We start from the raw sequence: 15,558 nt of genomic DNA, 5'->3' as shown, positions 1-15,558 counted from the left end.
GATTGAGGGGGAGTGAGTAGGAACTTTGATCTTAGTGTAAGATTGAAATTGCATTGGGTAGGTATTAAGTGATAGGGTTAAACAGTTGGTTTAAGGTCTGAATTAATACTACTAATAGTGGATTTCCTCCCTGGCTTGGTAGCCCCCAGACGTAGGTCATGTTGGACCGAACTGGGTAAACAATTCCTTGTGATTATTTACTGCACTTACTTTTTAAGTTCTGCATAATTCTTGTCTGCGTAGAATTGGATGTCATAACATCCCGTGTGACATCGAAAGTCTGTTAACTAGAATTTCAATTTTTAAAAACAGTTTTAAAAATGAGAAAATAAAAAATGATAACTCAATTTTAAAAAATTACTTTTTTAACTAATATAAAATGAAAAAGAATTTTAATAAATAATAATTAAATTTTTAATGACTCATATTTAAATATACAAGTGTAAATTTTATTACTAAATAAAATCGAGATAGAAACTTCTTATGATTAAATATATGATTTAATTCCTTTTTAGAGTCAAGTTAATAACTTGTTCACACAAAAGTTATCAAAATTTTATAGCGTATATCAATATCTGAAGCATACATATGAAATCAAACTAACATAAATAACCACTAAAATTCAAAGTTGCTTGTATGAAAATGTAACATAGAGATAATTAATTCACTTAATTGCTACGGTGTACCCACATCTCATCTCTAATATGAATTCTCTTCATTGTCATTTCAGTTGCACCTTCATTAGATAACCTTGTTAAGTTGTCGACATTGGAACTTGTTCCTTCTATGATAGGACCTTCTTGTATTCCCTCAAGTTCGATAGGATCCATTTCTTCCCATATCCTAAACAACTCGTCTGGTAAATTCCACTTGCGTATGTAATTGTGAATAGCACAACACGCAATAACTATGAATTGTTGCCTAGAAGGCTTATAAGGAGGCATCAACTTTAAAATAGGAAATCTATTTTTCAGCACCCCAAAACAACGCTCAATTGTCATCCTTAGAGACGAGTGTCTATAGTTAAATAACTCTTCTGGACTTCTGGGTTGTCTACCTTGACCTCTATATTCTTGTGTGTGATACCTTTCACCCCTATAAGGGGGAAGAAAACCTCCAATACATGGATACCCAGAATCAACGAGATAAAAGGAACCTTCATCAAATAAAATATATGTTAGTTCAACTTTGTTAATTTCATTGAACATAATTTTATGTTGATACCATGACTTACCTCTAGGTGGCCAAGGAAATTCAGCATTTTGATTTGTAATTGCATCCAAAAGAATCTTTGAATCATGTGCACTTCCTTCCCATCCCGAATATACATACGTAAACATCATGTTAAAATCACAAGCACACATGACATTTTGTTTGATTGTTGCCTTTCTATCTCTACATGAAATTTGTTTTTCTGCAGGAACCGATGCACTTATATGTGTACCGTCAATCGCACCTATGCAATTCTTTAAGACATAACCCAAATAATATGAATAAGTAAACCATAATCAAATTATGTTGAAATAAAGATACAACTACAATAGAAGAATATGAATTATGTGCATACCTTAAACCAAGGATAGTATTTTGAATTATTTTTAATTCTTTCGGGAAACTCTTTGGACTCTTGCTTTATTAGTTCCTTTCCAAATCGACAAATTTCCCTTAATACCTCCTTAAAATTGCATGATATTGTTTCAGTGGAATGTTGAAAGCGGATTGAAGCAACTCTATGACGAACATTATGACCAATTATGAATAAAAATGTAGCAACCTTCTATTCAACAAGCACATCTCTTGAGTCACATAAGTAGTTCTTCTCCCTCAATTCATTACAGAAATTAATAAAACATTATTTCTTCATTCGAAATAAATCAAAACAACTTGTTCCAGATCCATTTAATACTTCAGCAACAAACTCACGACCAATCAACGAAGATGTCAACACCTTTGCTTTGTTAAAGTATTTCTGATGATAATTATAAATCATACTATTAAAGAGAAATTCTGCGAATTCATCATCACTTGCATCAGAAGTAGAATCATCACTTTCATCAATATCAATTCTGGTTAGAACCTGTCATACAATTTAATAACAAAACTTTAAGAATGGTACATTCAATAAAAAGGTTTTATAACATAACTATAAAATTCAAAATAATGCATAAAAACACAAACAATTGTCAGCAAACAGAACAAAGTACACAATCATAAAAATAATAAACAAAGTACTAAGAGAAGTATGTTCATTACTATCACCATAAGTTTAAGTAAGACTTTATCCTTAAAGTCTAAGTACCCATCCACGTTTCCTCTCAACAGACATGGCGATGAACACTTCTCTCCAATCAGGATTCATAAACTTTTCCAAAGCTTTTCCATATGCATCATGTGGAATGTCTTCCATCTCATCCAGAACAGTCACACACTTAGTAAGAGAGCAGTCTGATGTTACACGTGAAGTAGCCTCCACACTCCTATCCCTATACCTCTCAGCTTTTGCCAAAGATGCTTTAGCCCATGCCGAAAGTGCCTCTCCCATCATATGTGATGTAGACTCTTTCTTGGATCGTACTTGAACTTGTCTCTTTCCACTACGTGTGATGTGCTCAACTTCATGTAGATCATCGTCTGAACTATCATCATTAACACGTACATGACTCGCACTCCCATTGTTAAGGTATTGATTATCAAGCTCATTTTCTTCATCTGTATTTGGAGGGTCTTGAGTAGATGAATGATGAAGTACTCCAGTTGCATTATTTTTGTTGAATATGATTTCCAACAACTTATAATGATCACACCCTTTCTTTTGAAATTGAGAAGCTTTATCATGTACCTAAAATCAATTGCGAATAGATTAAAAACTTTCAAAACATTATAACTATATTTAACAAACAGTAAATGCATTGTGATCAAATTGTTAAACAAACAATAAAATGTTTTATCACAGAGGAATTTAATGGTAAATTGACATTAAAGAGAGGAATCAACACAATTATATTGATTTTGGTATAACAAACAGAATCAAAGTGGTTTTGACGTGGATTACAGTGTATAAAAAAGTGATAAAAATGACATAATAAATAATAGGCTAGGAAGTTTGAGAAGCCTAGAATCTCCTAAGAATAACTTCCAATTGCTAATCTGCCCACTCCCCTGCATCCGTTTGTATTAATTCTAACCGTATCTCATGCTTTTTGTCCCTTGCCGCAAATTCATGTCTTGCCTCCTTATGAGGGTTCAGTATAAGTAAAGGCTTTAAAATCAAACAATAAAATAATACAGAAAGTTCAAACATACAGACAAAAGAGAAAGAGTAATATAATGCATCATGCCGTAGGTAAGAAATGTTTGTTGCTTCTGTTGCTGCTTGTTCAGCAGCTGTTACCAGAAGTTAAAGCACTGTAAAATGTACAAACTAAGATTGCTTCTTAATTACAAGAAAGTGTACTATAAAGTATAAAGTTTGGTTATATATGGTATGATACTGGTGGCAATAACCTCAAGTATTAGGCTCCAAAAACAGGAACAAGCATATAAACAGAGTCACTGATGACTATAAAATAATCTCATGTTCACTTAAACTACACATCGATGTGACCACTCAATAGTAACACTGATTTAATTTTGTTAATGTTTCTTCATAAACAAAAGGGTAGCCACAAAAGTTGTGACTAATGAGAACTGCATAGAACTTGAATAATATGGACTGTCGCTAAATGATAATCGAAAAATTGCAGAGTTTGGTGTATGATCTGCATATTTAGTTTACAGGAGCTAACTTGATAAATATAAGAGTAATAATCAAATCTAATGAGCTACCATGGAAAAGTAATTCAAAACATGGTAGGCAAAGAAGTATATCATAGTAATAAACTAATAATATCAGGGACGCATGAATGGATGGTGCCTGCTTTACAATATTGAAATCAAATATGTATATTATGAAAATCACTAGAGTAAAAATTGTCCATTATTTATAACAACTTTATAGTTAACAAATGTTTTGAATATGTATATTATGTATAACACCTTTATAACAGTATAGCTCTCCCTCTTATGTATAGCTCTTATGTATAACAAATTGTCCATTATATATAACAGTATAGCTCTTATGTATAACAATATAGCTCTTATGTATAACAAATTGTCCATTATGTATAACAGCTTTATAACAGTTAGCTCTCCCTCTTTTTTTTTTAAATCTTAAAATTTGTATTGCCTAGATGAATCTAATTCATCATGAGGTTACATATTATTGACAATTCGATTGCTCTTGTGTTGTTGAAGTTCTATTGAATTGGAGAAAACAGAGAAATCAATTCTAATACTGCATTGTACAAGTTCTGTTGTAACTAGCAAATACATTGTATCAACCATGTTCTTAATAGAAACTTATAACTAAAGTAAAATACTATAGTTCTTAAGAACCATGGAAAATAGGCTCTAGAGTTACCACACTCCCCCTTTATCCCTAATTATAATAAATTTAGAAAAATATTCAGCCAATATGAATCACAGTACAATGAAATATATAGAAGAAATATTGAAAACAAATTTGACAGCATCTTTTGAAACATTCAAATATCTCAAATTATAAATTATAAGCAACATACCTTAAGATAATTTCTCCAGACCTCTTCACTTGCAGTAACTGTGTTTGTTTCTGCGTTCCACCCAAATCCGGTATTTTGCAAGAGTGAATAGAACTCACGATACATGGTCCGCAACCTATGCATTTTTGCCTTTAGTTGTCCGACTTTAAATGATCGATTAGTTATGGAACTCAACTTAGTAGTCATTGAGGTCCATGTTCTATTATGAAACACACCATTTGGCATATTTCCTTTTGTAACTTCATCAACCATAATACCAATGAAAGCTTTAGTTACAAAATCAGGCCAAAACTTTGAGTCACTAATGTCAACATTAGTTGCCATCTATCATAAAAATAAGCAACTTAGGAAATCTAAAATAAAGTCACACATAGTCATTCACAAGAATAAAAAACATAAACATATTTTATTGCCTTAAGTCCAATGAAAACTATTTCTCAACAAATGAATTATTCAAAAATTTGAAGAACATACAAGATTATCATGGCATAGAAACAAAGAGTTTGTTACCTGTGCAGCAATGGCAGGTGCCCCAATAGAAGTAGGTGCAATCGAGGAAGAGGCAGGCCTGGTCGAGGAGAAGTCTGGCACAGCAAAATACGGACGATAGCTATTATTCTTCATGCTTTTTCAAAATCTCAAACCTGTTTAGAACTAAGCAATACAAAAATTTCCTTACAACCAAGAATCGTATACCCTTGTATTTCACAATCTACATTACTTCATTCTACTTATAATCATTACTATTTGCTTCTTAAACTCACATTAATCTTCTTACTTACTTGAATATTAGAACAATCTATGAGCTTTTCAAGACCACTCAATCTAACCACGTCATGATAAACATACCTTCTCACCTGCAATGCTAACACACCTCCTCAGTTATTGTCTTACATTTACAAAACCACCTTCCATATCTATACATATCATCACAATAATCAATATTTTAATTACACTAGTATTTTCTATTCATAAGTATTGAGAATTTTTGGTTGAATTTTTTTTCTCTTTTCTCAAATGAATGATAGTATCATTGAACAGAAATGATTTTATTATCATTGTAGCATGTAATGATAGTATGAATGATAGTAGCATGAATGATAGTATCATTGAACAGAATTGTTTTATTCTACTCTAAAACAACATCCTAAAATATAATTTCCTTACAACTAATCAAAACAAAAATGATTTTATTATCATTTTAGCATGTAAATTTTACTAGATCTAAAATTCTAAATTCAGTTCCACAAATGGATAGAATATGCAGAACTAATTCATATCAAATTGGGTTAATCCAACAAAATTTTAAACAAAAATATTCATATAATTTCTACTAGATCTAAACTTGAATATTACATACTGTGAAATCTATTGACAATAGTTCAAGATGAAGAAAATACCAAAGGAAAAGTGAAAATACCAACCTAAAAAATCCGAATCACAAATTGTAGAGAAGAAATTGAAGATCATAAACTATAAATCAGTGCTGAGTGAAAAATCGAAGATCCACTTTTTCTTTGTTGCATTTTCTTTGGTGTGTGTGAGAGAAGATTGTGTGGGTTTTGTCTAAGAGAGAGAAGAATAGGATAAAATAGGTTGTTTTCAATTCCATTGTGTTTTAATATTTGAATTATAATTTAAAAAACCAAAATTAAAAAATTAAAAACATGTTTCAGCTGTTTTACTTTTTAAGTTTTTAAAAGTTAAAAGCACAACAGTTTTTGAAAATTATAATTTAAAAATAATTTGCCAAATACATTTTTAATTTTTTAATTTTAAAAAAAAAACTGTTTTTAGAAAGGGATTCAAAGAGGGCCTAAATATCAATGAAAATAATACAAGAAAGTGAGTGCGAAAAGAGTGTTTAGTATGCAGAACTCCTTTAAAGGGAAGGTAAGGGAATAGAAAAAAGGGCAAGCCGGTTCGAACCCGGAGTAGTTAACTTTTCAACCAGGAGAAGGAAAACAAGTCGAGGGCAAATGAAAATAACTACATTAATTATTGGCAAACTTGTCAAATCAAGAAAAACAGGATACTTAAGAAGAGCATTCAAAACACGATTATTTGTTTCACATACAAATAACAGATAATTATAATTATTCAAACCATTATTTGGAAAAACTACTTAGGATTGAAATATAGCTCTAGAACTAGCGCGGGATATATGATGTGATAATAAAGTGAATCACATTTTCTTGGCAATGAACAAGCCCCACTTCTGCTCCCCACGTTCACCCCTGATCTGCTTCGCCTTCCATCTCTTCACAATTGCATTGTAGTCATCCTGAAAGCAATTAAAGCTCTTAAATTAAGGGAACACACATACCTCAAACTCTAGTATTACAAAAAACAACTGAGAAACTTACATCACTGAAGACACGGATAAACTCATCCTTCTGGCTCTCGAGAGTAACTAGCTCCTGTTGCAGTGTTCTCACGAACTATAGAAACACCACAAGTAACAATAAAGTAATTTTAGCTTTAGGAGGACTAAAAAATGCAAATGCCAAGCAAACTAGACCATAGAGTCAAACAAACCTGATCAGTTCGATCCTCAGCAATGACATCAAATCCAGCGTTCTTCAGCATCTGCAGATGATTTAGAACACAGATCGTCATGCAAAAGAAAAACAAACTCAGGTGGTGTCAGCTGAAACCAAATGTGTGAGAATCAGGCGATCAATGGACCTGCTCATATTCTTCCAAGCCATGGACATGGTATCCTCCTTCCTTAATGTACTCAGCAAACTCTGATGATAGACTTCCAGCATTTTTGCAGTAATCAGTAATTAGAAGTTGACCTCCAGGTTTCAACCACTTGTAAAATGATCTAAATAATGTTGGTTTATCCTGCATTAATCCAGAGTAAATTGCCGAAAACAAATGTCAAGATTTATGAGTATAGACAAAAAAAGCATCGCTTTGGCCAAACAAATGATTTGTCAAAATTAAAATCCATTATTCTTTTTGTTAATGGAAAACCAAGGAGACCAACGCTTTGTTTGCTTGCAAGGGTAAGAACTGAGAAGGAATGACAGTCATGAGTAATAGTGTGGATAGCCATTACGGAATCACTTTCACCCATGAGTTTAGGAATTCTTTTATTACAAGCAATGGTCATGGAGTAAGGATATCCAATTTGATAATGTGCCTCATGGTGCTTTAAATAAATAACCAAGATGCTAGCACAGTGACATACACCTATGACTGTGAGAACAAAGCTATCTATTTTTATTCAATGCTCCAAAGCTTAGCTCTACTAGATCAACAATTTAATTAAGAGTGAAAAAGAAAATTCCTTACTTTGATGTGTAACATAGCATCACGAGTGTAGATTACATCAAATGTCTTCTCAGGATATGTTTTTTTAGAGCAATCAGCACAATCAAATTCAACATTGTATTTCAGTCCGATGGCACGTTCAATAGCACGTGAAATCATATTTATGGAGAGGTCAACACCAACAACCTCAACATCAAACTTTTCAGCCATGTAGAAATCGCCTCCACCAACACCACAACCAACATCCAGTACTTTCTGGCCAGCCTTTAATTCCAGCTTTGCTACAAATTCCTTTGTTGTTTCTGTCCAAGCATTAAGCAACTAATGGTTATAAACACAAACAAAATAATGAAACGGAAGAACTTGACCTTTGAGATTCTGACCAGGATAATAAATACTCCAGATGAAAAAAGAACAAGAAAAAGTATGGCATCATACATTCAACAGTCTAAGAACAACATATCCTAATTAAAACTACGACAAAAGTACGACATTATGATATATTAAGTGAAAAAGAGTAGTGAATCTTAGACATAATTTTTCGGGTGGCCAAAACAATGATGATATTCTTGTTCATGCTTAGAATCCATGTTCTACAAAAATATATGATAAATTTGTTGGGTTTTTTTCTTATCTTCAAAGAATATTCATTCTCATGTTCAACTCTTAAATAATAAGCATCAAAATCAGGCATTTCAAAAGGTAGACATATTGAATATAGAACATTATTTCTTATCATGCGCTTCAACCAAAAAAAATAACCAATCAACATATTTTTTTTTTAAAAAGCATACAATTTCCAGTAACTTGAAATAATCAATCATTTATAAAAATTAAATATAATCTAATCAATAGCCATATCAATGACAAGGAATTATTAATCTGACTATATGCTAGAAATAAATAAAAATATGACATGTAAAATAAATTTAAAAAAATTCAATTTAAATTTTTTTTTTAAGTATTTATACTTGAAGATTAACAAAGAGGTACAATTACGCATTTCTCAAAATTTTAGATAAGATATCAATTATATTATAACTTTTGGAAGAATAATATTTAAATGCTAAATTGCATGCGTATGACATGTGTACTAAATATACCAAAATCAAAAGGATAATATTGTAAAGTGGAGGAATTGGCCCCCAGTCACCGGACCAAAGAAGCTAAAAATACAGAACAAAAAGGTAGAAAATATTGGCCAATTATTTCTTGTGCAACCATGCATTATCACATGAATCTACAATAATTCTCAACAGCTGGAACTGCTGGGTTCTTAGGCAAAGGAGGTGTCACAAGACCTTGTGTACTCATAAAGCAAATCAGTTAACAGCAAGTCAGCCAGTTAGTATAGTTTTCATTAGACAGGGTAAATGATAAGGAGAGTGTCAAGGAAGATCATTCTTCCATCTCAATGAGAAAGGAAAATACGAAGGCATACCAAGTCCTCCGGCGCTTATAAAGCCTCGGCCATACACATGCTCATATCGTAAAATACTCTTCTCGCTATATTCAACTCTGTCTAAGAACTTCTGGAACCCTCTATCATCATGTGATCTAACTTTCTGCCATAACCAGCAAATCTGCACCATGGAAATATTATTGTGCATGTAAACATTAGTCAACTCACGATAATAATTAGATCAATTGGAAATCCTGTTTTATTACTTGGTTTTGATTCTTCTTATTTCGAACATAAGCTCCAATGCATTTACAACCCACAAGAGAAAGTTCAAAGGAATTCCCAGAACTATCACTCATCTGGCATTCTTTATATAGCTGCATGAACAAATGAGAGGGCAGATCAACGTTAACAAACCAACAAGGTACTGTAAAATATAATCCAACGAGTGCTTGACATTAACACAGCACTTTAAATTCAATGAGTACTCAACTTCAAACACACATTCTCAGAAAATCAGAAAAAACTATAACACGAGACACCAACTGTAAAATTTGGGAGAGGGACTTGTGACCTTTGGCCCATCTTAACTATCACAAAACATTCCGATTAGTTTGGGTCAAAAATGTTTTGAGCTTCTTTATTTAATTGAAAGGTTCTATCCCAAAAAAATTGAAAGCTTACACTGCAATGAGCCCAGAGTTAACAATCTCAAGATTAATGTGTCCCAGACTAAAGGAGTGAGGTAACTACATAGAACAAACCTTTGTGTAAAATCTGGGTTCCCTGTAGTGAGTAGGATTGTAATTTCTCTTCGAATCTCCAGATTGGTGGAAACAAGATTCACGAAAGAATATATATCCATCATCTTTTAACCATTTCATCATCCTTTCTGCTAAATTCTCAACCTGAAGCACAAAGGAAAAAATAAAAGATTAATTATATGATGCCACAAGAGTCATGATTCTTTAAATGAAAATTTTGTTTTCCAAATCAAAAGCATGATCATCAACAGATAGTTTGTGTGTTTGGTCAGTACCACCCAAAGCCTTAACAAAGAGTAGAGGAAATACTTCACAGTTTTCCCCAATAGTTGATATTAAACAAATTCTCTGATGACACTAGAATATTTCTCTGCAACGGAAATTAAAATTTATCCTTGCTTAGAAGTTTTTGAAATCACAAATGCCATAAAGCACCACCAATAAAAAGATTCATAGAAAAACACCGAAGTTAATATTATATTTAGAGCATGTTTACTGTCAGTTGAAACCATGAGACATTACTTACTCCTCAGTCCATACATCCTGTTGACTTCAATCAAAATGCCTTGAGTGAAAATAAAATTATGAAAATTTTGTATGTGAGCTCTAAAATAAACAAAACTGACCTCATTATCTGAAAGATACATCAGTAACCAATTTGAGAAAATCACATCAACGGATCCTTCAGAAATAGGCATGTTTGGAGATGTGACATCAGCACACAAGAACTTGACATTTTTGTAGTGTCCATTAATGCTTTCATTCTGCAGAACATTATAAGTGATTCAGGTTACTTCACAATGAGTGTGTTATGTTTGTGAGTGTATGTGTCTCTGCATGCATCAAACATATCATTTCTCGTAATGGTAAGACAATGCAATGACCTTCTTTATTGCACTCTCAATGAAGTCTACAGCAATTAATTGACCAGCTTTCTGGGCCAACTCTCCAGTAAATCTTCCAATACCAGCTCCAAGCTCAATAACTGATTTTCCTTCATATGCTGGAAGTAGGGAAAGTACCTGTGTAAATAAAACAGATAAGCACAAAAGCACTGTCTGACTATACAAAATACGTAACCCAGAAAGGGAACATAAATAAATCCACAGGTTTATTATTAAAATGAGTGAAATTTGATGTATCTTCGTTGAAGTAAATTCTTTCTTTTTCCTGTTGTCATACTTGTAATTTTTATTACACTATGAATTAGATCAGCACATTATTGGGTGAAATTCCTTAATATCGCAAGTAGTGAAAGAGGCGTGTGAAAAGACAAAAATAGGACTCAAAAGTGTAAGGCAGAAGATTCAAAACAGGGGGGAAAAGACAGAGCAAAGTACTGCAATAATGAATGAGTGAACATAGAATAAAATACTATTTCAAAAATTATTCTCTGGGTTCAAAACGATACATTGACTAAATCATTATATTCAACCAATTTAATTAATAACTCAACCATCATTCCATAATTTAACAAGTTCAAAAGACTTATTTTAAAATAAGTAGCTCAAAAAACATAAATCTAACAAACAAGTCCAATCATCTAACAAACAAGTCCAATCATCTAAGATATTATGTATTCACATATCATGATAGTCATATAAAAGACAACTTCAACACATAAGGTCGCAAGATCTTAAGACCCAACATTCGATCTTGACCATAAAGTCAACAAAAAAGTTTTTTTCTCAGATGGTAGTACTAAAAGGCAACTTCAACACGTAAGATCGTAAGATCTTAAGACCTAGCACTCGATCTTGACTACACTGATTGTAGATCATACTATACATCCACAATCGAAGTAAAACATATGTTTTGCAAGTGTGATCAAACATGATGGATAGGTAAAATTTAAGTGTTTAGATCAATAAAAGTCACATTCCATACAAAATTATGATCAAACAATTAGAGTTTATCAAGGTACATAGTTTAAACAAGTAAAATTATTTAAATATGAAATGTAAGTGTGAGCTGGAGTCCAAGGTTTTCAAAAATTGGACCGCGATCTCGAAAACGGCTGCGACGAAACAGTATATTCAGAGTTTTTATGTTAAGAACAAATTGTAGTTAATTCACACCGTAATGGCCGCAATCAGTATCGTGACACCTGTATTAACTGAAATCGCGAAAGTCTTTAAGCAATCCCAACCGTTTCTTAAAAACTTGGACACAACAGCATAACTTTAGATATATACATAAATAATGAATTGATAGTGACATTGAGTAAATAAGGAGCATAAAAACGCTGCAATTGAAAGATCAAATCATGAAAGGACGAAGAAGCGTAAATAAATCTGAAAAAGTACCTCAGGTCTTTCTTCCTTATCGAGATCGGAAGCTTTGGAATCAAGCATCATTGCCTCGACGGAGAGATCGGCACAATGCTGAACCCAGTATGATTTCTGAACTTCACGCTCATCCATGCCTGCAAATCCAAATCGAACGGAAATTGAAATAGGAATTATATGACATGAAGAAGAAGAAGAAGAGAGTTAGTTACCTGAAGCCATTGGAGAAGAATGAAAATGTTTAGGTGAGAGGAAATGGAAATGGAGAAGGAAAAGTTCAACTGCCTTCAATAGCGAGGCGAGATCTTGAGAAACTCCTTGATCTTCGGTTAAAGCCTCTTCCTCTCTGCCGCATTAATGATTTTATTACCAACAATTCTCTATCTCTATGCACTTCCTCCTTCTTCACACCAAAACCTCCATTTATATACACACTTATACTATACTATACTATACACCCTTTCATTTCAACCACCCTTTCTTATCAAATATTATATTATTATTTTAGCCTAACATATTTTACATATATCGATATCAGATCTTATGATTAATACAACAAAATTCACTATTTATATTTATGGCGAGCTCAACTTATTCAGATCTAAAATTAATATCCACTTTTCAAAGACTAATTTCTTGAATAGGAGAAAACTACAATAAAAAATAAAATTCTTTTTCAAAACATTCAGCCGATTTAAATTCAATATTTCTGATTAAGAAGGAAGAGATCTTTATTATTTTATCTGTAATTTTAAAAAAAATTATAATTATATATATATATATATATATATATATATATATATATATATATATATATATATATATATATATATATATATAAAAAAAATAAAAACATATGATTCAAATCTATGATATCTTATTTAAAATAATAATTATTTTATAACAAAAGGCACGGGATTATCTTATTTAAAATTTTAATCATATAAAAGTTGTGGGATTTTTTTAATTTATTTTACTATAGATAAATTAGATATATTGCTATTTATTCTATGGTATCATAGTAATGTGATTTTTTAATTAAAGTATGCTTATAAATCGAATACTTTTTACTATAGACTAATTTCCTAATCGCTAAGTAACTATAATAAACCAATAAATTCTCTATTAAATGTATAAAATAAAATATAAATTTAATTTAATTATAAATTTTATAAATAAAAAAATTAATACAGTACTTTATACTAGTAAGAATAAATTGGCTTACTCTAGAAGGTTAGAGGTTTTAAGTTTTGTAAGTATATTATTCAGTTAGAGTTTAACTAACGACAATTTAACTTGAAAACTTAATTAAAAAGTTTGCTTTTTTAATTTAAAACTTCTAAAATACGTATCTACAAAATAATTAAAATATGTATAGACAGAAAAAAAATATTAAAATATGAATAAGATTCTCTTTTATTGCGATGAGGCGGGACGTAGGAAAGAAACAAACGGGAATCTATCAGGATCTCATCGGGCCAATACTTTTTCGCCACGTGGTTTCTCAATCACATCATGCATTTTCTTTTCTTTTTTTTAAAGTCAACAATTATTTGTAAAAGGACGGCAATCTTTTGTTTTTTATTATGATAATTAGTACTACTAGAAGACATGATAACTCACCACCAAAACACATATGGTAGAATATAAAATCTAGTGAGTCACACAATAACCAAATTATTGGTGCCTCCACACAAAATATCTACTTAACCTTTGTACCCACAAAAGTCTATCTTAATATTTGGGTGGCCGCTCGCAATGTTCATGTCCAATCACAAACATTGTATAAAAATGTGAGAAAAAAAATAAAAAAATAAAAAAATAAAATAAGATCTCATTCAACCTAAAACATGTGATATCGGCTTTCATTCGGATTACATTCATTTGTTGGATCTAATTAAACGGAGTTCTACACGATGCGTTGAATTTAAAGAAAGTGATTGTAATGGCTTACATTATAGAAGTTTTGCATGGGCCAGTTTAAAGTAGATGTATACGGATTGGGTTCGACATGACTTGATTTAATTTGTTATTCAATTTGTTCAAACTTTAATGGATTGAGTTTATCGTTCAACCCGTAATTTCATTATCAAAATCGAGTCGATCCGGTCCGTTCATTTATGGGTTAGGTTGGGTTGGATTTTCAAGTTGTGTTTCAATTAAATAAATAAAATTATTAATATTTTTTTTCATTTTAAAAAAATTTAACACAATTCAATACAATTATATATATTTTTAAGACACAAAATTGGTGAAACGCATCATATAATATCTAATAAAATTCATCAACGGGACATAACACTTGATAATAGTATAGAAAGGTTAAATATATTTTTGGTCCTCTTGAATATTTCATTTTTCATTTTTAGTCCCTCAAAAAAATTCTTCAAATAATAGTCCTCCTAAAAATTTGCATCCACACTTTTGGTCTCTCCTACAACTTAATGACATAATTAACGACGGGTTTAACAATTGAGCGGCGGTTTTAGCATGAGGGACAAAAAGTGTGGTTGAAATTTTTTTATGAGGGTCATTCTTTGAAGAAATTTTTTTAAGGGATTAAAAGTGAAATATGAGATATTTAGGAGAATCACAAACATATTTAACCCTAATATATAATTCCAAAAGACACGTTATTTCAATGAAATACGTAACTTGGAAATTATATAAAAGAAAATAAGAAACAGCATTTAATCTTAAAATTATTTAAACTCATTAGTCTAGTTGTATTATCAATGGAGAATAAAACATATGGTTAGTATTGAGAAATTAATTTTATATTTTTATTTAAAATAATAAAAAAATTACTAATGTCACATCAATGGGTTTGGCCAAAGGATTTACGGGTTGCGAAACTCAAATCTGATGTCTGAACCAAAACTATACGGGTTGTTGCGGGTTTGGTTGAGTATACCCGTAAATGAACGGATTTGAGTAATTTATAGGTTGATTCGGTTTAGGTTCGTGGATCGACCTGCCCCCATGAACACCCCTAATTTTAGGTATTTATTCTGCTTCTCGCTCTTAAATTACTTCTAAGTCATCTCATTGACTTGGATTTGGAGTGTTAACTTTACAAAATCACCTCGCTCCAATGGCGGAGCCAGATAAAAAAATTTGGGATGACCGCTAACGTAAAATAAAGATTATAAATAAAATGTAAATAATATTTTAAATAAAACATTAAAGTTAAAATAAATACA

The 15,558-nt window shown here is 31.4% G+C and overlaps 3 protein-coding genes across 3 annotated transcripts; all 3 read right to left on the bottom strand.

Annotated features, from left to right (window-relative positions):
- Positions 1-548: 548 nt before the first annotated feature.
- On the bottom strand, positions 549-2,250 carry LOC127108415 (protein ALP1-like). The gene is made up of 6 exons (XM_051045876.1): positions 2,233-2,250; positions 1,907-2,077; positions 1,568-1,774; positions 1,235-1,466; positions 687-1,156; positions 549-575 (listed from the first exon to the last, which is right to left on the bottom strand). The coding sequence occupies exons 1-6, from the start codon at positions 2,248-2,250 to the stop codon at positions 549-551; spliced, it is 1,125 nt and encodes a 374-aa protein (XP_050901833.1).
- LOC127108022 (L10-interacting MYB domain-containing protein) lies at positions 601-6,480 on the bottom strand. Its single transcript, XM_051045386.1, has 7 exons — positions 6,044-6,480; positions 5,130-5,203; positions 4,620-4,943; positions 2,260-2,839; positions 1,568-2,077; positions 1,235-1,466; positions 601-1,156 (listed from the first exon to the last, which is right to left on the bottom strand). The coding sequence occupies exons 1-4, from the start codon at positions 6,087-6,089 to the stop codon at positions 2,285-2,287; spliced, it is 999 nt and encodes a 332-aa protein (XP_050901343.1). The 5' UTR covers positions 6,090-6,480; the 3' UTR covers positions 601-1,156; positions 1,235-1,466; positions 1,568-2,077; positions 2,260-2,284.
- A 155-nt stretch (positions 6,481-6,635) lies between these two features.
- On the bottom strand, positions 6,636-13,049 carry LOC127108021 (phosphomethylethanolamine N-methyltransferase). The gene is made up of 12 exons (XM_051045385.1): positions 12,568-13,049; positions 12,374-12,492; positions 10,952-11,089; positions 10,694-10,831; positions 10,068-10,211; positions 9,570-9,680; positions 9,343-9,484; positions 7,923-8,203; positions 7,308-7,469; positions 7,158-7,208; positions 6,986-7,060; positions 6,636-6,903 (listed from the first exon to the last, which is right to left on the bottom strand). Exons 1-12 carry the CDS (start codon positions 12,575-12,577, stop codon positions 6,805-6,807), a joined length of 1,470 nt encoding a protein of 489 aa, XP_050901342.1. The 5' UTR covers positions 12,578-13,049; the 3' UTR covers positions 6,636-6,804.
- Between the last annotated feature and the right edge of the window lie 2,509 nt (positions 13,050-15,558).

The sequence above is a fragment of the Lathyrus oleraceus genome, chromosome 7, assembly GCF_024323335.1.
Source record: "Lathyrus oleraceus cultivar Zhongwan6 chromosome 7, CAAS_Psat_ZW6_1.0, whole genome shotgun sequence".
Classification (NCBI taxonomy): domain Eukaryota; kingdom Viridiplantae; phylum Streptophyta; class Magnoliopsida; order Fabales; family Fabaceae; genus Lathyrus; species Lathyrus oleraceus.
The sequence above is the reverse complement of the archived record's forward strand: the minus strand, read 5'-3'. Positions and strand labels throughout refer to the sequence as shown.